Raw genomic sequence first — 23,086 nt, forward strand, 5'->3', positions numbered from 1 at the left:
TGTACAATGCTAAGATTTTTGAGAACAGTCAATATGCTTTTGAATGTTAGTAAGCATGTTGAGTAAAGCTCAACTGTAATAGTGACAATGTGGGAGAGGAGGACTCTGCAGCTTCCTACCAATGCTGCACCCCAACATCCTCTTTAGATTCTGCGTCCTCTAGGACCGGCATATCAGAACATGACACCAGTTGAGAAATGGAGTAGAAGAGACAAGCATGTCTGAGCCCTGGGCATAAATGGCTGCATTAAGGCTGTAATCCAGGGATACTGAATTAAAAATTCACAGAAGTCCAGTTTTTTTTTTTTAAACCTGTTCTACCATCAGCCACATAAAGTGAAGCTAATAGGGGTGCACTCAACATGAGGTAGTCTCCCAATTCTTCTGAACACGTCAGTGAGCAGCTTAGACTAAATAGGACTCTGCAGAGCATAAGGGCTGTGTGGCATGTGCCAAGTGGCCTCAACTAAACAGAAAATCTGCATCCCATCTGACATTTTACAGTAGATCCAGCATTGCAGGAAAGGGGACAACAAAAAAAAAAAAAACCAAGGCAAGTAAAATGATAGTTTGAGTACCCTTTATAACTTTGCAATAAGATTTTGCAGTGTTAGGACAATGCTGGATCCCTGGACAGGCAACTGTACTTGTATTAAAAAAAAGCAAGCAACAGTAGTTTTTTGGGAAGACTAAAGCTGCTTTTTAGTGGTCTTAGCGTTGCCTAAAGATTATGCTGCCAAAAATGACGGATGTTTATATGTAAATTCAGAATTCTGCAATATAGAAGTAAAGTGAGAGAGCTGAGAATAGTTTGGAAGGAAAGATTAACCAGTACGTGTAAATTGGCTTTTTGGAAAAGATGACGAGTATTTTTCCATTTTTTTTTTATTATACACGCAGTTACTATCACAAAATAGTTCCCTTGTAAGTAGAACGCTCATTAAATACAGCTTGTTCACAAAATAAATGAAAAAACCTCCTAACAGAAGGGATAAGAAAACAAAAATGTATTCCGGTTTGCAAAACAAAGACTAAATCGCTTTGAAAATCTGTAGTTTCAACATCTCCAGAAGTTCGGCCTACACCATACTTATGGCAATACCATTGCTTTAAGTCACATAAACAGTACAACAGAACTCTGCAAAATTTTACAAATTCTTAAAAAAAGGGTAGGGCCAAACGTATGCATCAGATATTTAAAGGTCCTTTAAGGTCTTCATCTTCATACCTTCAGTAACGTCCTACAAGGATAAAAAAAAATAAAAAAAAAATAGAACCTCAATATCTTTTTGCCAACAGTTGTATTTACACAGATGAGTTTTCAAATATAACAATGCATCAGTTTGTAATTTTTTTAACTGAGGAGGGAAAATTCCCATTCAGGAATGGCATTGTTAAATGGTGGTTGGTTGGCACTCTAGACAATTTGGCATGGATCTTAATTCAGGGATTACATAAGGCTCGGTTCACACCAGACGCGGCACGACTTGCCGCGCCGCGACCTGACAAGTCGCCCCCGTTCTGTACTACGGAACCATTCTAGTAGGAGCGACTCGAGTCGCTCCGACTTAGAAAAAAGGTCCCTGTACTATTGCGGCGACCTCGGGCGACCTGCATTGACTTCTATACAGAAGTCATTTGCAAGTCGCCGCTGAGGTCGCGGCAAGTCGTGCCGCGTCTGGTGTGAACCGAGCCTTAACCACTTAAAGGACTGAGCCTCTTAAAATCTGTTTACAAGTTAACCATTTTTTTGCTAGAAAATTACTTTGAACTCCAAACATTATATACATTTTTTCAGACACTCTAGAGAATAAAACGGCAGTCGCCGCAATACTTTGTCACACCATATTTGCGCAGCAGTCTTACAAGTGCCATTTTTTTGGACACTTTAAATGAAAACTGTAAAGTTAACCCAATTTTTTTTCTATATTGTGAGATGTTATGCCAGGTAATACAATACCCAACATGTCATGCTTCAAAATTGTACCCGCTCCTGGAATGGTGACAAATTTTGGCACCTAAAAATCTCCACTGGCGACTTTTAAAAATGTCTACATGTTACCAGTTTTGAGTTAGAGGTCTAGTGCTAGAATTATTGCTCTCGCTCCAGCGATACCCCACTCATGGTTTGAACACAGTCTTCATATGCAGGCACGACTTAGGTATGCGTTTGCTTCTGCACACGAGCTTGGCAGGATGAGGAACTTTTTTTTTTTTTTTATGGACCGTGTAAAAATAAAAAAAATAGGGTCACTTTTATTCCCATCACAAGGAATGTAAACAAACATCCCTTGTAATAGGAAAAAGCATGACAGGATCTCTTTAATGTGAGATTGTGGGTCAAAAAAAGACCTCGGATCTCATTTACACTTAAATGCAATGAAAAAAATAAAAATAAAAAATGTCCCCTTTAAGACCATTAGTCGGTGACATTTGACGTCATCCAATGGCACGGAGATGACCGAGTGCCATCTTTCCCTCACTTGACTCCATGCCTTGCAAGGGAATGGACCAGATAGTCTCCACCACTCCTGTAAGCAGCAGAGACAATTAGGGAGCGGCCAGAGGGGCACCTCTCCCGTTAAAGGTGATCTCGTGGCGAATCTGCCGCAGAGACAACTTTTATCTGACAGCCGACTTCTAATGACGGCGGGCGGTCTGGAAGTGGTTAAATAAAAAAAATTGGCTTTAACTACCTGTTCCTGAAGCAGGAACATGTGCAGGTGCCATTAATCTAGCATTAAAAAGGCAAGCCGCACGCACTGGAAATCACTCATGCACTGCATTTGCAGCTCTGGCTGCAATTTCTGAATTGCTGCAGGGTCCCTTTTCCTGCATTTCAGGAGGCACCGCAGGCCATTCAACTTAATAGGCTGCTGTGCCCACGCAAACCATGGCCTGCAGTGCCACCCACCTAGTGTCAAGTATGAAGGATTCAGACAAAGGCAGTTACGCAATGTCACAATACAGAGCCCTACAACTAGTGATTGCATGAAATGTGTATCCCAATATTTCGTAGCTCCAGCTGAGATGATACACCCTTGTTGACGCGTATTTTGTTGCCAACCGCCACAAGGATGTACGTCCCCAATTTGGGGACAGATATAGTTATGGCAGCAGCTAGCTGCCATCACCCCAGTACCCCCGTGTTTGGCCCTCCACCACTTACTGGAGCTGTCAGCAGCGGTGGAGGCGATCGTGTCCTTGTCATGGGTAGGTATGGAGACAAGTGAGGGAAAAGATGGTCCCCACCCGTCTCCATACCATAGCAGCAAACTTTTTTATTTTTTTTTATTTATTTTTTTTTAAGAAAAGGGCACTTTTATCTTTTTTCAAAATGAAAAAATTTTTTGCATGCAAGTCCAAATAAGAGATCTGAGGTCTTTTTGACCCCAGATCTCATATTTAAGAGGTCCTGTCATGCTTTTTTCTATTACAAGGGATGTTTACATTCCTTGTAATAGGAATAAAAGTGACCCTTTTTTTTAAATAAAAATAAAAAGCTAAAAATTTTAAAAAACGCGCCCCATCACGCTAAGCTTGTGTGCAGAAGAACGCATACGTGAGTTGCCCCCGCCTATGAAAACTTAAAACCACACATGAGGCATCGCTGCAAGCGGGAAAGAGCGAGCTCAATAATTCCAGCCCTAGAGTGCTGTAGCTCCCCACTGCTGGCAGTACACATGTAGCCTCAGACCATGACACTCCCGCCACAATCATTGACTGTAGGCAAGGCACTTGTCTTGGTACGCCTCACCTGGCTGCCGCCACACACGCTGGACGCCATCTGAACCAAATAAGTTTATCTTGGTCTCAGACCACAGGACATGGTTTCAGTAAGCCATGTCCTTGGTCTGCCCATCTTCAAATGGTTTGCGGGCTCCCTTGTCATAGCTGCAGAGCTGGAAGTGTGTGTCTGTAAATCCAGGAAGTGAACAGGAGCCCACACAGTTAAAATTAAAGCGGTTGCAGCCAGATCAGTGGAGGGAGATTTCTGCAGCATATTTGAAAAGCAGAGAGAGTCACAAGTATATATAAAATCTATAAAGTGGTTGGAGGGAAGCTTCAGAATGGCAAAGATTTATTACAAATTATGCGAGCAGACTGCAGTTCTTCTTTAAGGGTAGATTAGTGTACACATGGATAAAAGCAAGACTGAAAGATTTGGCTTTCACTTAAATGTAAAATTGTGTAAAACACAATTTGCATGTATGGATTACCAAGTATAGATATGAATTTGATTTTGAAGACTAGCGCTGAACAAAGGTTGGACAGATCCTCCTTGTACAGACTGAAATTTTCCCAGATCAAGATAGAAAATGTCATACAAATACATGACATGCTTGAAAACGCTGGTTTAAAACACTTACTTGGACTGTAAGAGCGGGATCTTGATCTAGATCTGTACCGGCTGTAGTATGGAGAAGGTGAACGTCTCCTGCTAAGAGAAAAAAAAAAAAGTATAAGACAAGAATTTGAAGCGATTAATAGTTTAAACGTGCCTCACACCTCAACTGATAACCTCTCGAATGCAAAGCACGCATACTAAAATTACATTTTCCCACAGCCAAGCCTAGGATCATGTATAGTCATGGCGTAAAAAAAAATAAAAAAACCCAACACATCACACACTTTTGTTCTTCACTTAACTCCTTCAGATCCACGCTATAGCCAAATGACACCTACAGCGCGCATCTGCTTTGCCGAGGGCGACAGATGTCTTCCTCTTTGCAAGCTGGCCACACACCCCTGCAGGGTATGCTGTGATCACCCAAGTCAATGAGATCCCTCCCGACCCCTTACCACATGATCAGCTGTCAGCCAATGACAGCTGATCACGTGATGTAAACAGAGGATCGGTAATATTTTTTGTTCTCAAGCCGACATTAGGAGGAGAAAAAAAAAAAAGCCGCTCATTGACTTCTGTTGAAGGGACATCGGTCTTCGAGTAGGGAGAGGCAAAGCCGCCTCATATGTGCCCACCAATCAGTGCCCATCAATGCATGCCATTAGCATACATCAATGAAGGAGAAAAATTACCCGTTTGCAAAATTTATTAACAAAATATAAAAACGGTTTTGTATTTTTTTTTTATTTGTCCTTTTTAAAATTTAAAAACACGCAGGAGGTGATCAAATAACACCAAAAAAATAAATAAATGGGTAGTGTTGTATGACCGTGTAGTTTTCAAAGAGTGATAGCTCTAAAAGCTGAAAATTGGTCTTGGCAGGAGCCGAGTTTAAGTGCCCAGTAAGCAAGTGGTTAAAGCGGTTGTAAACTCGTCTTTTTGATTTTTACATACAGGCAAGCCTAAAATAAGGCTTACCTGTAGGTAAAAAATTAATATCTCCTAAACATGCACGGTGGAGATGTTCACCCTGCATGCAGCCGCAGAAGTCAGTGGCGCACGCACTCTGAAGGTCCAGCTTGCCATGGCGGAACTTCAGATCTTCTTGCCAGAACAGAGGGCTCAGGCCACTCACAGTAACAGAGCCCATGATCCCGGAAGAAAGGATGATGTCAGCCCTCTCAGTGGTGACTGGGGGCCACTGAGAGAGTGATTTGTTCTAAGGTATTTCATAACATGTGATGCACTCTAGCACATTATGCCTTTGTCTTGCAGGTGTTTTTTTTATTTTTTACACGGGCTGAAGCACTGGGATTGGTTTTGGGATTCCCTCTGTGCCTCAAAAACCTCTATGCCTTAGGGGAATGTCAGGTGGGACTAAATGGGAGATGCTTAGTACAGAAAAAGCTCAACCAACGAATGAGGCCAAGAGTCTCCAAGATCAAAAAGCACAAATCTGGCCCCAGTCAAAAGTTAAAACCAAACACTCGTCCAGACCCAGCAGCTGAACATGAGGATAACCTTCTAGGGTCCAAGTCCTGTGAGACATCAATTGATGTATACATTTGACATTCAAATATGGGCTCTGTGAGAAGCAGTCTTCAGCATCATTGGCATTGGCCTCAGACTGTCTCGAAGCGGGGCTTCAGCAGTTCTATTGTTAAGGTCAGCAAAATTGTGAAACATGATAAATTAGTCCCTGGAAAAAAAGAGCAAGGAGATCGGCAAGAACTTAGATCGAGTAGGCATACCACATCCACCCGGGCCAGTACAGAGATATGGAGGATCATAGGCATACCCTCCACAATTCGATCCTCTAGGCCAGATGAAGGAATTTCAGGTCGTCACCAAGGTAACTAGAAAGTGTCCCCATCTGAATATTTCCCTTACATCATTCTAGTGACAACTCATTTTAGTAAACAAGACAATGGGGTAAAACTACCAGTAAAAACTGCAATTAAAATCGGACTTGCTCTAAACCCACTCTACTCTATCCCAAACTGAAAAAAAGTTGTCTTTAAAATTATATTTTAACTGAAAGCAGAATAAAATTAAAAAATAATATATATAAAAAATATTGTACCTGCTGCTATATCTGCTGCTGCCGTAGTCATATTCCTCATATCTGTCATAGCCTCGGTCATAGCCTTTGTCATAATAATCTCGACGACGTCCACTGCTACTGCTACTTAAAAAAAAAAAAAAAAAAAAAAAAGAGAAGAGGTTATATGGGATCAACCGCAGACCAGAAAAAGATGCCACGTCCAACATCAGGTAGAGGTCACTAAGCAGCTGCCATCATTTCACCACCACATACACTGTTACGCAACCCCTTCATTCAGCATTTTGAACACTACAGCCCCGTTTCTACAGTAAAAAGCAGCTACAAATACGGTTTAAATCTAAGGCCTCATGCACACTGGACTTTTGGCTTTATTTTTTTCTGCCTCTTAACACCCTTGCATGTTAGCCTATGTGACAATTCACACAGTGGCGCTTACAGGAATTTAGAGGCAGGGGCGTGTAGCGGCAGAAAGCAACCCCATACCCTGAGTGCATCCTGGAGCAACAGAGTTTTGGCAGAAAAAACCGGTAAACACACCTAAACGCTAGGCATGCTTGGCACTTCAGCATTAATTTCAATGGCCAGAATTATTAACCTGGCCAAAGCGAATTAATTCCCAAGCACTTGGGACACTTAACACGAGTGGTTCTCTGCCAAAAAACACTGTTACCATTAAGAAAGGAGTCTGTGAGAGTGTGCACAAAGTCTTAATCGAACCACTTCGGATAGCTGGATAGTCAATGCAATGCCTTTTTTGAAGACAAATACAATTTTTTTTTATAATATTTACAGTATCTTACAAGAGTATACTCACATTTTTGTAAATATTTTATATCTTTTCATGTGAAATTGCACTTTGCTACAATGTAAAGTAGTGAGTGTACAGCTTGTGTAACAGTGTAAATTTGCAGTCCCTTCAAAATAACAGCCATTAATGTCTAAACCGCTGGGAACAAAAGTGAGTACACCCCTAAGAGAAAATGTCCAAATTGGGCCCATAAGTGTCAATATTTTGTGTAGCCACCATCATTTTCCAGCACTGCCTTAACCCTCTTGGGCAAGGAGTTCACCAGAGCTTCACAGGTTGCCACTGGAGTCCTCTTCCACAATGTCATCACGGAGCTAGAGACCTTGCACTCCTCCACCTTCCGTTTGAGGATGTCCCACAGATGCTCAATAGGGTTTAGGTCTAGAGATATGCTTTGCCAGTCCACCACCTTTACCCTCAGATTCTTTAGCAAGGCAGTGGTAGTCTTGGAGGTGTGTTTGGGGTCATTTTGTTGGAATACTGCCCTGTGGCCCAGTCTCCGAAGGGAGGGGGGGGATCATGCTCTGCTTCAGTATGTCACAGTAGATTTTAGCATTCATGGTTCCCTCAACAAACTGTAGCTCCCCAGTGCTGGCAGTACACATGCAGCCTCAGACCATGACACTCCCGCCACCATCCTTGACTGTAGGCAAGGCACTTGTCTTGGTACTCCTCACCTGGCTGCCGCCACACACGCTTGACACCATCTGAACCAAATAAGTTTATCTTGGTCTCAGACCACAGGACATGGTTTCAGTAAGCCATGTCCTTGGTCTGCCCATCTTCAAACGGTTTGCGGGCTCCCTTTTGCATAATCTTTAGAAGAGGCTTCCTTCTGGGATGACAGCTATGCAGACCAGTTTGATGCAGTGTGTGGCGTATGGTCTGAGCACCGACAGGCTGAACCCTCACTCCTTCAATCTCTGCAGCACTCATACATCTATTTTCCAAAGACAACCTCCAGATAGGATGCTGCGCACGTGCACTCAACTTCTTTGGTCGGCAATAGTGAGGCCTGTTCTGAGTGGAACCTGTCCTGTTACACCACTGTATGGTCTTGGTCACCATGCTGCAGCTCAGTTTCAGGGTCTTGGTAATCTTATGGCCTCTGCCATCTTCATGTAGAGCAACAATTTTTTTTTTTTTGGATCTTCAGATTTCTTTGCCATGAGGTGCAAACTTCCAGGGACCATTAAGAATCATAACACCAAATTTAACACTAAGGTCTCATGACACCGGGGAGGGAAAAATGGCTATTTGTGCCCAATTTGGACATTTTCACTTAGGGGTGTACTCACCTTTGTTCCCAGTGGTTTAGACATGAATGGCTATGTGTTGAATTATTTTGAGGATACAGCAAATTTACACGTTATACAAGCTGTACACACTACTTTGCTACAATGTAAAGTGTAATTTCTTCAGTGTTGTCACATGAAAAGATAATAAAATTTACAAAAATGTGAGGGGTGTACCGACTTAGAGATGCACGCATTTTCCAAGTTTGACCAGATGTTCAGACCTCAAGCGATGCCAGCATCTGCAGACAGTATCCAGTTCTTTTCTTGGGCTTGATTGCACTGTTAAATTGTGTTGCCCACCTCTGATTACTTTTGCTTGCCCTGAAGGTGAAGACAGCCAGTGTCCTTCAGTGCTACCCCTCCACCTTTCACAATCATGCTTTCTGCATGCTTGCTAAAAAAAGATGCTGTTAGTAGGAATTATCCAGAACCAGCCTATAGTTGTAAACCCTGTTACAACACTTATGCCTACAGGTAAGCCTGTAACAAGGCTTACCTGTAGGTACCTTGAATATCTCCTAAACTTGTACAGTTTAGAGGATATTCATTAGATGCACTGCAGCCGTCATCGGCACATGCGCACTAAAGAAAGGGGCTACTGGTGCAGTTTCTTCACGAGTCATGCCATGACCGGCAGGGCCATTGTGGCTACGGCCAATCACAGCCCCGGAGCTGCAAATCCGTAAACAATTCCGGTGGATGATGTCCACACTGTACTGTACTCAGAGGGCCGACACCAATCCAGGGCATCGTTCGAGGTAAGCAATGCATACGAGCGCATTAGGCCTTTGTCTTGCAGGGTCGTGTGCCCCCCCCCCCCCCCCAAGAGGTTTACAACCTCCTTAACTGCTTGCCGCCCATGCATCAACATATGTTGCAGACTTTGAGCGGCAATATCTGAATGATGCCTGCGGCTACAGGCATCAGATAGTCTTTTAGAGCCAGCAATTCCCTTCACCATAAGAATGATCATAGCGGCTGTTCAGACACTTGATGGTTCTTATAGGCAGTGAGAGGGGACATGCATGGCATATAAAGGTTGTTTGATCACGTATTCTGATCATCCCCTTCTTCCACAGTCCCCAATCCATCTGACAGTCTTGGAGGGGCTTACTGCAAATGTCCAGCTGAGAGAGTGTATGGCTAGTTTTTTTTTTTTGGAGCGTGCATGTGATCGGCGTGGGGCCAAGCAGCACTGTCCAGACAGAGGGTCGGGGTCCTGCAGCCCCATAAGACAGTCAGAGTAGAATGAAGACTCCTCCTACACGATTTAACCAGACACCGATAGAAAAGGCATTTAAATAGCTTATATTTACTAAAAATTGCATTTTCCTAGTACTGTGGGAGACCAAATATCGTGAATGCAGGGCCCTAGGTTTAGTAACACTTTAACAAGCAAAACTGCACACAAATTCTGAAGGAATGGGCCCCATTTATAACAGCAATGTAGCACAAGTTAAAGTTTTTCATGTGTTACAAATTTTTATTTATTTATGGATATGTATATATTCATGCATTTACGATTTTAGCCACAAATTGCAAGATAAACTATCCTCTTAAAAGTTGAACATGATCAAAATAAATGTATGTATTTTAAAGCAGCAAGGAAAGTACATGCTCTAGAAAGTTCACTCACTGTGTGGGTCTTCCCATGTAAATGCCTGGGGTGGGAGTGTGCGCTCGCTTTGTTATCGAATAGTCTACGCGAATCCTTCGGCCATCCAACTCCATACCATTAGCATGCTCCATTGCCTAGGAGAAAAAGCATTAAAGCTAAAAAATGTATACAAAATTCAGATAAAACCTACGCTTTACAATTACAGATATTAATTCTAAACAAGGCGGCATCAGCAGTGAACAAATTAATCTCCCCTTTATGTGCTCAGATGCACTACCCTGCACAGGATCTGGTTGTCATTTACGTTTCTCCTCAGCTCGTTTATGACATCTCACTTTGACCTACCAGCCTTTCCCTCTTTGCTAAAATGGCAGTGTTGGCCAGCCTGGGGCGCCATCATGCAACATTCCGCGTTACCATCTTGTGGCAAGCAGGCAAACAAAACCGGTCTCAAACGCATTCCTAGAGAGGTGGGATTTTGCTGCAGTACCCACCTTGCTGTGCACTGAGCAGGAGTCTACCTTGCACTGAAAAATAACTGAATTACTTTATTTTTTTTTGTGTATGAAGGTTTTGCATATGCCATGGTTGTCCCCCTCTACCTACCAGGAATGTATACTGCAGTTTTAAACTCAATCTCTCTAGTGCAAAGGCAGCAATAAATTTGTTAAAATTCAATGGCTGGCCTCTGCTACGTAAAACATTTTTACATTAAGGCAGGGAATGCATTAATTTTAAGGTTTAAGCTTTAGAACCACTTGAACTTAGAATGAGCAATTGCTTCAGCAGACAGCTGAAAAAAAAAAATCCCCCCCCCCCCCCATTTTTAAAGGACAAGCCAGCAAAATGCAAGAAATGCAAAATGTCCTAACACCAAAGAGGTTACAAAGAAGAAAAAATAAAAATAAAAAAGTAAAAATAAAAAAAACCACACACCCAGCAGAGGCTCCATTACATAAACATTGCAATGACCAAGAACAAGCACATCCACAGAAGCTGCATTACAGTTGGTAAAGGACAAACGGACTGACTATGCCATTTCAGCACGCATACAGTTACAGTTGGGAAGAACAGCATACCGGGAGAAGCGTGAGTGCAAACTGCAAGCACATTCACTGTCTGCCACCTAGAGGCTGCTGATTACAACTACAAAACTTTATGTTGCTTTCACCAATTGGTAGGTCATTGATTACATCACACATGCTAAAAAATTAACTGCAAAGCGTTGACCAGAAGCTTTACTAGTATATATTTTGTTAAAGTTAGACATCCTGTTCTGGCCTAATGATGGCACATTCCAAGGTTTTATAAGGTAGTATAATTTTAATAATAATTACTGTATTTAGATGAGCCAAGTACATTTAAGGTGTTTGTCATTTAACAGACTATGCCCATTATACTAACTATAAAAGTGTGTGTAGGCACACGTGCAAGTGTGTATTTTGAACAATTAGATTATGACAGCACTTAATTTGCAAAACTGATCCCCTGCAGGAAACAAGAACCCCCAATATTTCTGTATGTGCCGGGTTCTACTTTTCCACTCTCCTCTGCTACTCCTCCCACAGATGCAACTTACAGCTAAGATTGTAGGGAGAACAGTTTTCATTGACAGCCTCACCATGTGCAAACAGATGGCATTGGGGATGTGATCAGTAGCTTTTGTCCTGCACAAAGTCTCAAAACACTGTAAGCTGTCAATTGCATTACGTTGTGTAATGGAGACCTGCTGCAGTGATGGCATGACGTCACATTTGGCTACCCATCACATTTTGCTACCCGCTGGAGTGCGCATGTGCGACGCCGCCATATGCATTCCAACACAGGGCGTCTTGCTTCGCTTGGCATAATTATAATCTAGCTCTATGTCCACTTGGATGGTGGGGCTTGAACCTGGACTCAGGTGTGGAACGCATATAGCGGCGTTGCGCATGCACAGTCCAGCGGGTAGCCAAATGCGATGGGTCGTCATATGTGATGAAACAATGGCTTTAACAGTGATGTAATAAAGTGGTTACCATAAGAGGGCATTGTACATAACACACCACCTTATCAACATAGCCTAGGTTTTGGTGACAGGGTCCCTCAGCTGCTTCCTAAGTAAACTGCTTCTGTATAGTGCCCATTTCTAGGGCAGATGGAGACTTAGGACAATCAAGCATTCAAACTTTCCACACTCCAAAAAACAAAGCTTTGGCTGGACATACATTTTAACTGTATTGCCATCTATGGCTCCGATCATTGGTTTACAGCAAAGCTATAGCTACCAACTATCTCTCTGCTGCTTGAGATGTCAGTGTACCCTTGGGACATAGCATACCGTGAATAAGTCTTAATTATGAGTGTTGAAGGCTATCAAACCTACCCGAGGCCTTAGCAAAGATTTGGGGCATGAGTAGGACAGGCCAAGTATTTGTGCCTTTTTGCACCCCCCCACCCTTTAATTCAGAGACAGGGTTATTTCAATTTCACACTTGAGATTAACCATCTACACATGCTCAAACTACACCATAATGCTTTGCTTATTAGGGGCAGATATACAATGGAAAGTGATCATCACACACCATGCCCACTCAAAAAAAACAAAAACGCAGCCTGTGGTGTAGAGCACGCAACGGCCAATCAATTTCTCTCTCCACTTAATACTGGGCCAGAGCATCACTACTTGGAGACTGTTCATGTGACGTGTCACATAAGCAGGCTCAGTTCTTAACTATGCTATTTAGAAGTGTAACACTGCTGACTTTCCTAAATCCAGCACTAACCACAGTGCTTTTATAAAATGTGCAGCGTTTTTTAAAGTGGAAATTTAGTCAAAAAATTAAGTCTTGCTAGGTTACGTCATGCTGGTCCCTTTTGCAGGTAAAACTATGTAAAAATAAAATACAGTAAGTGGCTATACCGCTTAAAATACAGTAATACACCACCTTCTTGCTCCGTTTGGCACTGTGCCTAAAAACGTAGAGGGTGATCTGCTGACAGCCTAAAGATTTACTGCTGCTCATGGGCTTAAGCAACACAGCAGCCTCCAGCAAGAACAGGAATAATGCTGTAGGCCATTTAAAAATAACACACATTTTGGTAGCATAATTAATTGTAAAATGATGTGATGGGGGGAAAAAAAAAAAAAAAAAAAAAAAAAAAAAAAAAGAAGATCAGCCACGTTCTCATGAGAAAAATTAAAAAATGGATTACATACAAAGCCATCTACAAATATCACATACCAGAAGAAGTTTTCTGCAATATTTGCAATTTTACATATGCCATAATAAAAAAGGTCACGATACCACATTTCCAAAGCCATAGATACCAAGACTTGGAACTTGCAACTAGCACATAAACAACATTTTCTAGTCAAGTCAGGTGACATTTTACTCCATTTGTGACTGTTGTAAAGACACTTGTCCTAACCATTTTGAAATGTGAACAAGTCTATGGATGGAATATATTTGCGCTATATGAAATAAATAAATTATATAGACCAAAAATACCCCACTTACTGCTCTGGAATCTTCAATGCGCTCAAAGTAAACAAACGCAAACCCTCTTGATCGTCCCGTTCGTTGATCATACACTACATTGACACCAGCAAGGGGACCATAACGTGAAAACACCTCTCTCAGATCTCTCTCAGTTGTGTACAAGCTCAAGCCAAAGACACCAACACACATGTTAGGATCTGGGTTTGCCTAAGAAAAGCAAATAAAAAAAAGTTACAAAGAAAACCAAAATAATAAATATTTACAATAGAAGGCAAACCGCTGTAAAGAAAGTCAGCAGATCAAGAACATAACCATACCCGACTACCATTATGTCGCCTCCTATTAGACATAGGAGAGTGACTGCGGCTCCTCCGCCTCCTATATTCTGGAGTGTAGGATCTGCTCTTTGAGCGCCTTCTGTGTGAACGAGAGCGGGACCTAGAGCGGGAATATCTTCTGTGTGAACGTCTTCTGGACCGTGATCTGAATACAAGGAAAGAAAATTAACATGCATGTCTCTGCAGACATTTTCCTAGGTTCGACCTAAATTTGTGTAAAAATTTAAAAACTCAGCAGCTACAAAAACTGCAGACTTTTAACCACGTACACCAGACTACTTACACCCCCTTTCATGACCAGGCCACTTTTTGAACTGTAGCCAATAAAAATTTTAAATTTTTCCCCCACAAATAGTAATATTTTGGCAGAAAAAAAAAAAAAAAAAAAAAAAAGTTATATTTTTTTGGGGGATATTATAGCAAAAAATGCTTTTTTCTCAAAATTTTCACTTTTTGTTTATAGCGCAAAAAAAAAAAAAAAAAAAAAAAACAGAGGTAATCAAATATCACCAAAAGAAAGCTCCATTTGTGGGGAAAAACAAAAAACGTCAGTTATTTGGAAGCCACGTTGCACGACCGTGCAATTGTCAGTTAAAGTGGCGCAGTGACAAATCGCAAAGAGTGCTCTGGTCAGGAAGGGGGTAAATGCTTCCTGTGCTGAAGTGGTTAATATAGCACATTATATAGATTTTTTTAAAACCTTCTTATATTCACCGGATATAATTTTTTTCACCATTAATAAATCGCTGCCCTTATATTTTATTTATCCGATGTACACTCACCATACAACAGCTGAGGTGCATATATATTAGTTCTTATAGTTTGCAGTTTTTTTTTTTTTTCTTTTAATAGTTTATAGCACTTTAGGAAGGTGGCGCCAAATTGTCTTTTATACACAGCATTATAGTCCCCACTTTGCAGGAACTCAGAACGGTGATCTGCCTTGTTTAGAGATGACCTTTTGTGTTCTTTACCGACGATCGGACGGTGCCAGAGGACATGGGAGTGCCTGGCACCCGCAGACCACCCCCTGCTGTGAATATTGACAGAAGCAGCAAGCCTCCTTGCAGGCAAAGGCCAAATCACAACACAATCCAGTGTACAGCTTCCACCCTGTAGTAGAGCTACATGATCATCAAAGAAGCAAGATCGTAATTCTAACACCCCCCCCCCCCCCACGCCAATCTTAACACAGCATTTTTCTGATTCAGCGCAGAGAGTCCTCTGCTCACAGCTGTCAAAAAATAAAAAATAAAAAGGCCTGCCAAGTTTAGAACATGGCTCAGGCAAGATAAAATAAAGATTGCAACATCTCCTTTTAGATCAAAATGGATGGACTTCGGTCCTTTAAATAAGGTCAGTTTAACCACTTAAAGACTAAACCTTTTTTCTGACACTTGTTGCTTATAATATTTTGCTAGAAAAATACACAGAACTCCTACAATTGTATATATATTTTTTGGAGCAGAGACTCTAGAGAATAAAATGGTAATTTTTGCAATATTTTATGTCACGTGGTATTTGCGTAGCGGTCTTTTAAAAAAGCAATTTTTGGAAAAATATACTTCAGTTTTTTTTTTTTTATTCATTAAACAGTAAAGTTAGCCGAACATTTTTGTATAATGTGAAAGATATTGCGCTGCGAGAATAGTGATCTTTGTTCTAAGCAAAAAAAAAAAATAATTGCGATTCTCATTTCAGCCAGAATTGTGCAGCTCTATCCTGTAGCAGATAGACATCCTTCCGCTTCAAGGTGGCTACCTGTCAAAATCAGGTAACCAGCCCCCCCAAAACTATTTCACAAACAGGAGCAGGCTTTAAAAAGGTTCCAAAATCAAGTTTGTTAACTTAATGCATTCTATGTATGAGGAGGGAGAGGTGAAATTCAGCACCTGTGTCCTAGTGCTTTATAAAAAAATAAATAAATAAAAGCCGATTGCTGCCCATTATTACATAGCCTCCAGATCCTCCCCAGCTAACAGTGTGGGGGTGGTCTCAGCCCCGCCCGCTGGAATAGTATAAAAATATATATATATATATATATATATATATATATATATATATATATATATATATATATATATATATATATATACCGTATATATATTTCACACATACACACCTCTGAGTTTTTAACACCATGTTAAAAACAGGTAGAAAGCCGCTTTAATTTCTGTAAAGCACAGGCACTAAGATACAGGTTTTTTTGTTTATCTAACAGAGGGGACGATATAAAAATTAGTAGATAGTTTAAGAGTGGGTAGAGGAACAGAGTGGCGATAGTGGGAGCCAACAGTGGGGGCTTAGAGCCATGGGAGAGCTGTAGATAGCAGTGGATGAATGAGGCGGGTAAACTGACCAGTGTCAGGGGCTCAGCAGCCATGATATACTAGGGTCAGTGGGATTGATATAGCCAGGCAGGATCAGCCAAGTATTTTGGGCGTTACAGGGGGCGACTGAAAAAAGTTCAGCACCATGAAGTTAAAACCTCATGTTCCCTTTGTTGTACAGAATACAGATTTGACAGCAAATTGGAAAAAAAATAATAAAAAAATAAAACTCGGTTTAATAACCACTGGCTTGCTCATAGTCTGAGTGGAATAAAATATATTTATCAAAACCAAAAGCCACTCACCGAGATTTTGACCTTGATCGAGAATGAGACTCAGACCGTTTTGAAGCCTTTGATCCACTGCGAGAACGAGACCGACTTTCCGTTTTTGCACGGGCAGCACTTTCAGTAGGTGACTTGGTTCGAGAGCGGGATGCCTAACGGAACAAATAAAGCTTTAAAAAAAAAAACTGAAAGCCCTAACAATGCCTACCTTGGTATAGCGAACACAAAACGATGTATAAACCTGGAAAACAAGTGGTTAGGTAACAAAAATAACCCTCCAAAATTCTGCTTTTTAATCCACTCTTTCCGCTAACGGCACCCTATTTTGTACCAGATGACCAAATTTTTTGGTTAACTAAAATCATGCAAATGCATTAATTTGATCATACAGACACTGGAACATAAACCATACATTTACTTAACCTAGGACCCATTCATTCTTCCAGATTCTTTTAATTCTACGCCACTCTTGCTTTAAACTTTTCTTCATTCTTCATTTTTTTTCTCAACTTCGTGTATTCTTCCCCAATACAACCAATTCATTAAAGCCTTAACATGTTCAGCTTCTATCTGAACAATCTTCTGTTCAAATTTTCCCCCAAATGAATTTTTCTGATCTTTACAACTTTTCATTAGCCTTCTTTTATCTTGCCTTCTCTTCAACATTCTTGGAATAAACTCTTCCATCTCTTCACGAATATTAACCTTAATGGAAAAAGAACATTTAGTATATTTAAGCATATAGCGACTAAATACTCTTCTGTGGCACTGAAATTACAAAAAGCCAGCAGGTAGAGTATAGACAAGTCTGGTATTTTTTGCCAGGGCGAATTACCCAACCAAGTCTCTGTAAAAAAGTCACTCAAAACACAGCGACTACTTAAGTTATACTACCCTACTCTCCTTAAAAATTACAGTCTCTGAAACCACAGTAACAATTTTGTTTACACTCCCTAGGGTCGGTCGTTAAAATGCTAACCTCTAAATCTTACACTTCGTTAGCATTGGGCTATAAAAAAAAAAAAAAAAAAAAAAAAAAAAAAAAAAGGGGTAGAGGCTATTTGTCCGCTTGAAGTGCACATGCTCCCATGTACCATTTACCAAATCTGCCTCAACTCAAAAGCTGGCAGGCCTTCATACACGTGCAGAGATATTTAGTGTCTCTGGAGAAACCCAGGGTACTCAAATACATAAATCTCACAAAAGGTTGCCCATCATCCCAAAGGGCCAGCCATGGGTTTTCAGCAAATGTTAAGATTTGCATATTAGAGCAACCTGAATTTCCAAGCTTGTTACAGTCCGCAATGGTACATGCCAGAATGTCTTATCTTGAAAAAGGGTCTGTTTAGTTGACGGTACATAGTGGCAATTGTACTTTAAGAAACAAAGGATTATTTCATTTTTAACCCAACCAGAATTGGACAGTGGCTTGGTAAAAGCTGGGCTCAGTTTTTTTTTTACAAAAAAAAAAAAAAAAAAACCACCCAACAGCCCGAGAGACTCCATCCACACAAGCAAGGTGGTTTGAAGAATTCCCCATCCTACTGGAGTACAAAATTAGTAGCCTAGAACTAGTAAATCTAACAAGAAGTCGGTCAATTTACTAAGAAGGGAGGGTCAAGTTATCAGTAGCGAGATGAAGCTGTGTTCACGTGCCAAGATTCTGCACTAAGATTACTATGCAGATGACTAGGTATGCAGAGTAAAACTGGCTTACCAGTTATTGTTTTGCCAAGTCAACAGCCTCTACTCCTTTAATAAGTCACCAACTAATGAGTACACTCAGTGGATCAGGTGTGTGTAAACATACACACACACAAATATGGGGGGGGGGGGGGGGGGGGGAGAAGAGACACTAGACTAATGTCAAGTGGGCATTTTGAGAAAATTGCCCTCTACCAATATAACTATAGTACAAGGACAACCGGAGTACATCATATGACTTCCTGGTGTGATTGGTCACTGGAGAGAACCAATGACTGGTGATTGTACTGACCTGCTGCCATCCAACACCATGTAATTGCTGAGACCAATCACATGGCAAGTGTAAGCAATGGATGCTTCATTTCATGTCATCCATTGTATAAAAGTGTTTAGCAAGCCGTGATTGTACCATGCAATCACTGACGAGACCAGGCAAATTACAACCCATGCGTACCATGCAATTAGCATTGGCCAATCACAACAAAGACACTGAATGAACCAGTTTCAGTCAGTAAAAATAGTGTTATTAATCACTTAAGGATCAGAAGGATTTACCCCCTTAAAGGCAGGCCATTTTTTTGCGATATGGCACTGCGACTGACAATTGCGCAGGCGTGCCCAAAGAAAGCTTATGTCCTCCCCTGCTAGAACGGGGATCTGCCTGACAAAAAGGCAGATCCCCGTTCTACCTCTGAACACAACGATCACATGATCAATCCACCAGTAAGTCCTATGGTTGCTCACCTCAATGAAGAGCACAGTCAACAGATCAGCCACTGAGCAACATGAGATCCAATCTCCATGAACCCATCAAGCGTTCAATCCGAAAGCACACATAAGGTAATAAATAATCCTTATGGTGGTGTGACACCAAAAGTGTGTGTAATATATATATATATATATATATATATATATATATATATATATATATATATATATATATATATATATATATATATATATATATATATATATATATATATATATACACACATACATACACACACATATACATATACATATATACACACACACATATATATATACACATCCCACACACTGCGTCTGCGCTATATAAATCCTGAATAATAATTTCTAAAAAGCAACAAATGAATCCAGAAGAAGGAAAAAAAAAAAAAAAAAAGACATAGGATGCATTAAGGTAAAAAACGCGAGGGTTTACAAACCCTTTAAAGTGTGTTTTGGTCTTTACTTTTCCCTCTTCCTGACAAATTTCCAAATCTAAGAAGTATATTTCAGCTATCTCCCATGACAAAGTTAATATTCTTTCCATTATCGATGAGATACTGACAAATCCAGTAAGCTTTCTTTAGTCCCGGCCTATACAATAATATCAATATATCTTTTGTACATACATTAAGAATTGTTCTGGTCTATTAGCATAAGTGGCATCTTCCCCCCATTGAGCTATATACAAGTTAGCCACACAGCGCATATTTGGCCCCCATTGCTATATCTTGTATTTGTTTATAATACATATGACCATACCAAAATAAATTGTCCCAAACTACATTCCAGGCACTTCCAAATGAAACCCCCTTTGTGGACATTTTAATTTACTAATTTCTTTCAAGGCCCACCTGGTAGCCTGCAAGGGTTTATGGTGATTAAGTATTGCGTACAACAAAGTCACATCAGCTGTTGCAAGATAAAACAACTTGTACAGAATCCAATTTAATATAATTGTATAAGATGTTTAGTATCTTCAATAAGATTTTGTTTTTCTGAACCACTGGTTGCAAAAAAAAAAAAAAAAAATTTAAAATAAAAAAAAAAAACGTAAATGTGGGATTACTCATAATCCTGTAGCAGTTGACATCTCATTTGTATAGCTTCTTTGGAAAGCATCAGAGTGGCTGCTCCTTTGTCTGCAGGTAAGATCACAATATTCTTCCTTCAAGTTGTTGTATACCTTCTGATTTCTTTAGTATCCCATGATTTCTTAACCTGTAATTTTTTTTCAAATCTTGGGTCACCAACTTTTTATAAAACTTCCATATGTCCTTCATTTGTTTGTAGTGGATTGAATAGAGATTTCTCAACGTGGTATGTAGGTTATCACTCTCCAAAAACCTAGTGATTGAGGGTTCTCCCAGTCTAGTTAGCAGATATTTTTTGATATTCAGTCTATGTAAACTTTTGTATGTCGACATATGTATAAAATGTATTCAAGTTTTTAGGAGCACATTTGAGACCATTATCTAAAGCTTTAATTTCTTGTATGCTCAAGCCAACTCCACTGATGTTGAGGATTCCTACCCCCTTCTACTCTAGTTATTTTGCCTTTTGAACCCTGCTCGACATCCACATCTTTCTGGCCCTTTTCTCCATCTCAGTTCTGGTGCAGGTGATCTCTTGCTTTTGTTTCCTCCGCCTGATCTTCCTGGGGGTCCGTGTTGTCTTTACTCTTAAAAACGATGCAAGGTATGTTTATACTAGTCATAATGTCTCCCTCCTTGCTGGTGTCTAGGCATGCCATCATAATCCTCATCTCTCCTCAAGGGTTCATATCTACTCAATTAAGGGGTAGGTTCTCTTCTTTCATGATGGTAATTACCATATGGGCGAGAAGGACTCCTACTGTAATCATAATCACAAACTAGATCTTTCTCGATTTTAAAGATGGTAATCAGATTGACAAGGTGGGGTTCTCTCTTGATGGCAATATTGTGGCTGTTGATAAATAACCCTACAGGGTTGCTTCCTCCGATTCAAGTTATTTTTCCAAAGCGGCTTTATTTATGTCATTATCAATATATGGTTTGTGTGGTTAATTTGTTAGTTATTCGCCTTCATTGATTTATTGCTTTTTAGAACCAACGAATTCTTCCTTTGAATATGTATTACTAAGTGCTGATTTTATTTTATTTTTTTATTTTTTTACGTGGCATCAATATCGTTCTACCATGTTTTATTATTGCCTTATTTATATCTCAGAAGCACACAAATATTTGATACAGGGGAGTGTTTAAGTTGCTGTGCGTTGTAATTCAGATGCAGCATTGTGTTAGTGCATCAGCATGCAGTTGCTATGGTAACTGCTAGCATATATCCCGGTGACAGTCACCCAGCCCTTGATAGTCACATGTCAGTGACAAAGCATTGGGAGAAGTCAGGTGGCGTCACTTCCGGTCACAGCTGAGACCGGAAGTATGCGATTGCTTCAGGTTTTTTGGTGATCCCTTGGTGTTTCTTGTGCTGGACATCCTTATGTTAACTAAGTTACTCAAATATACTTTCATACTACGAGGAGTTTATTACCTTTATTACCCCCTATTCGTGGGTCGATCACCTAATGGATTAATGGGGATTGGATCATGTTGATCAGTGGCCGCTCACCGACGCTCTCAATTGAGGCGAGTGGCCATTGCACTTACTTGTGGATTGATAACCCAGATATTTTGGAATGCATGAATTAAAGCGGAGTTCCACTGACTTTTTAATAAACTATAAAAAGAGATACAGGAAGTGTAGCTGCTGACTTAATAAACACGGTCCTGTCCCACTGTGCAGTGATGTGGCCGCCCAGAGCCTTGCTCCTCTCTGCTGTCATAGTAACTGGGGGCAACCGGGCGTGCTCTGCTATTGGCCAGGCAATCTTCTGGGACCTGTTCAGTATCCCAGAAGACTGCAGGGAGGGGCCGCCTAGGCAGCCAAGAAGTAGGAGGAAGTCTTAAAAAAAAAAAAATCAAATAAAAAAAAAAAAAAAAAAAAAAAACACACACCCCCCATTTGGCATGTAAGGGGGCAAGGAGTGCTTAAAGCGGAAGTCCCAATTTAGGGTGGAACTCCGCTTTAACATAACATCACTGGATTTGGATTTTCTACACTTATTTTTATTGTGTGTATGTAATAACACAATTTTTGCACCTGAAGAGACTACTTCACTGGATTCATTTGTTTTACATAGATTCTTAGCATTTTATTTAATTCTTCATTCAATATTCATAGATAGCACAGATAGATAGATAGATAGCACGTGAGCACAGTTCTGTATGGGTTTAGCGCAGGGGTCTAAAACTGGCAGCCCTCCAGCTGTTGCTAAACTACAAGTTCCATGAGGCGTTGCAAGGCTGACAGTTACAAGCATGACTCCCACGGGCTGAGTAGTTTTGTAACAGCTGGAGGGCCGCCAGTTTGAGACCCCTGGTTTAGCGCCTTCTCATTAATTGTGATATTTAATCTTTATGTATGTGGGGACACTACACTTATCTTGTCCGAAGTTTTTTTTTTATTTTTATTTACATATAAAAGATATGCATGACCGTGCAATTTTCAGTCAAAGTATGAGTGTGCAGGAAGGGTGTAAAAGTGCCCAGTATTGAAGTAGTTCTAATGGCAGAAGGCTTTTTACCTTAATGCAATCTATGGGGGGGGGGGGGGGGGGGGGATGGGGGGCATTAATCCGATGATCTGTCCCTCATCATTTCTGCACTGAGTGAACACTGCTGATCGCTCAGTTCTCCACTCTGAGCAGAGAGCTGTGACTGTCAGTCACTCGCTCTCTGCTCCTCCAGTGCTCACTGGAGTGCTGGCCTGAGGCAGGAGAGCTGGCTGAGCCTATCAGCAGCAGAGAGACCGAGCCAGTTTCCAGCCCAGGTATCTGGGTAGATGCTGCCTGTAAAGACTGCACGTCTTAGCCTTCTGTTGGCTGAAAACAGATCACATGAGTGCAGACAAAATGGCACTTCTGTGAACCATAGGAGAAAGATCACCAAAAAAAGCTTTCCCCACATACTCCCCTTTAAGCTAAGGATAACCAACTGGTCACCATGCACAGCTGCCCC

The 23,086-nt window shown here is 40.8% G+C and overlaps 1 protein-coding gene across 2 annotated transcripts in view; it reads right to left on the reverse strand.

Annotated features, from left to right (window-relative positions):
* Positions 1-869: 869 nt before the first annotated feature.
* Positions 870-23,086, reverse strand: part of TRA2A (transformer 2 alpha homolog) — a 39,781-nt gene continuing 17,564 nt past the window's right edge. Inside the window, exons 2-8 of one of the 2 annotated variants that reach the window (XM_077491292.1) lie at positions 16,593-16,726; positions 13,937-14,102; positions 13,638-13,826; positions 10,156-10,271; positions 6,432-6,533; positions 4,371-4,438; positions 870-1,241 (exon numbers count right to left, since the gene is read on the reverse strand). In XM_077491292.1, the coding sequence (XP_077347418.1) occupies positions 1,231-1,241; positions 4,371-4,438; positions 6,432-6,533; positions 10,156-10,271; positions 13,638-13,826; positions 13,937-14,102; positions 16,593-16,726 (786 nt within the window). In that variant the 3' untranslated portion in view covers positions 870-1,230. Of the gene's footprint in view, positions 1,242-4,370; positions 4,442-6,431; positions 6,534-10,155; positions 10,272-13,637; positions 13,827-13,936; positions 14,103-16,592; positions 16,727-23,086 lie in introns of both variants that reach the window. The other variant, XM_077491291.1, reaches the window with a different exon arrangement.

The sequence above is a fragment of the Lithobates pipiens genome, unplaced genomic scaffold (assembly GCF_037356315.1).
Source record: "Lithobates pipiens isolate NorthernLeopardFrog02 unplaced genomic scaffold, aLitPip1_a1.2 Scaffold_19, whole genome shotgun sequence".
Classification (NCBI taxonomy): Eukaryota; Metazoa; Chordata; class Amphibia; order Anura; family Ranidae; genus Lithobates; species Lithobates pipiens.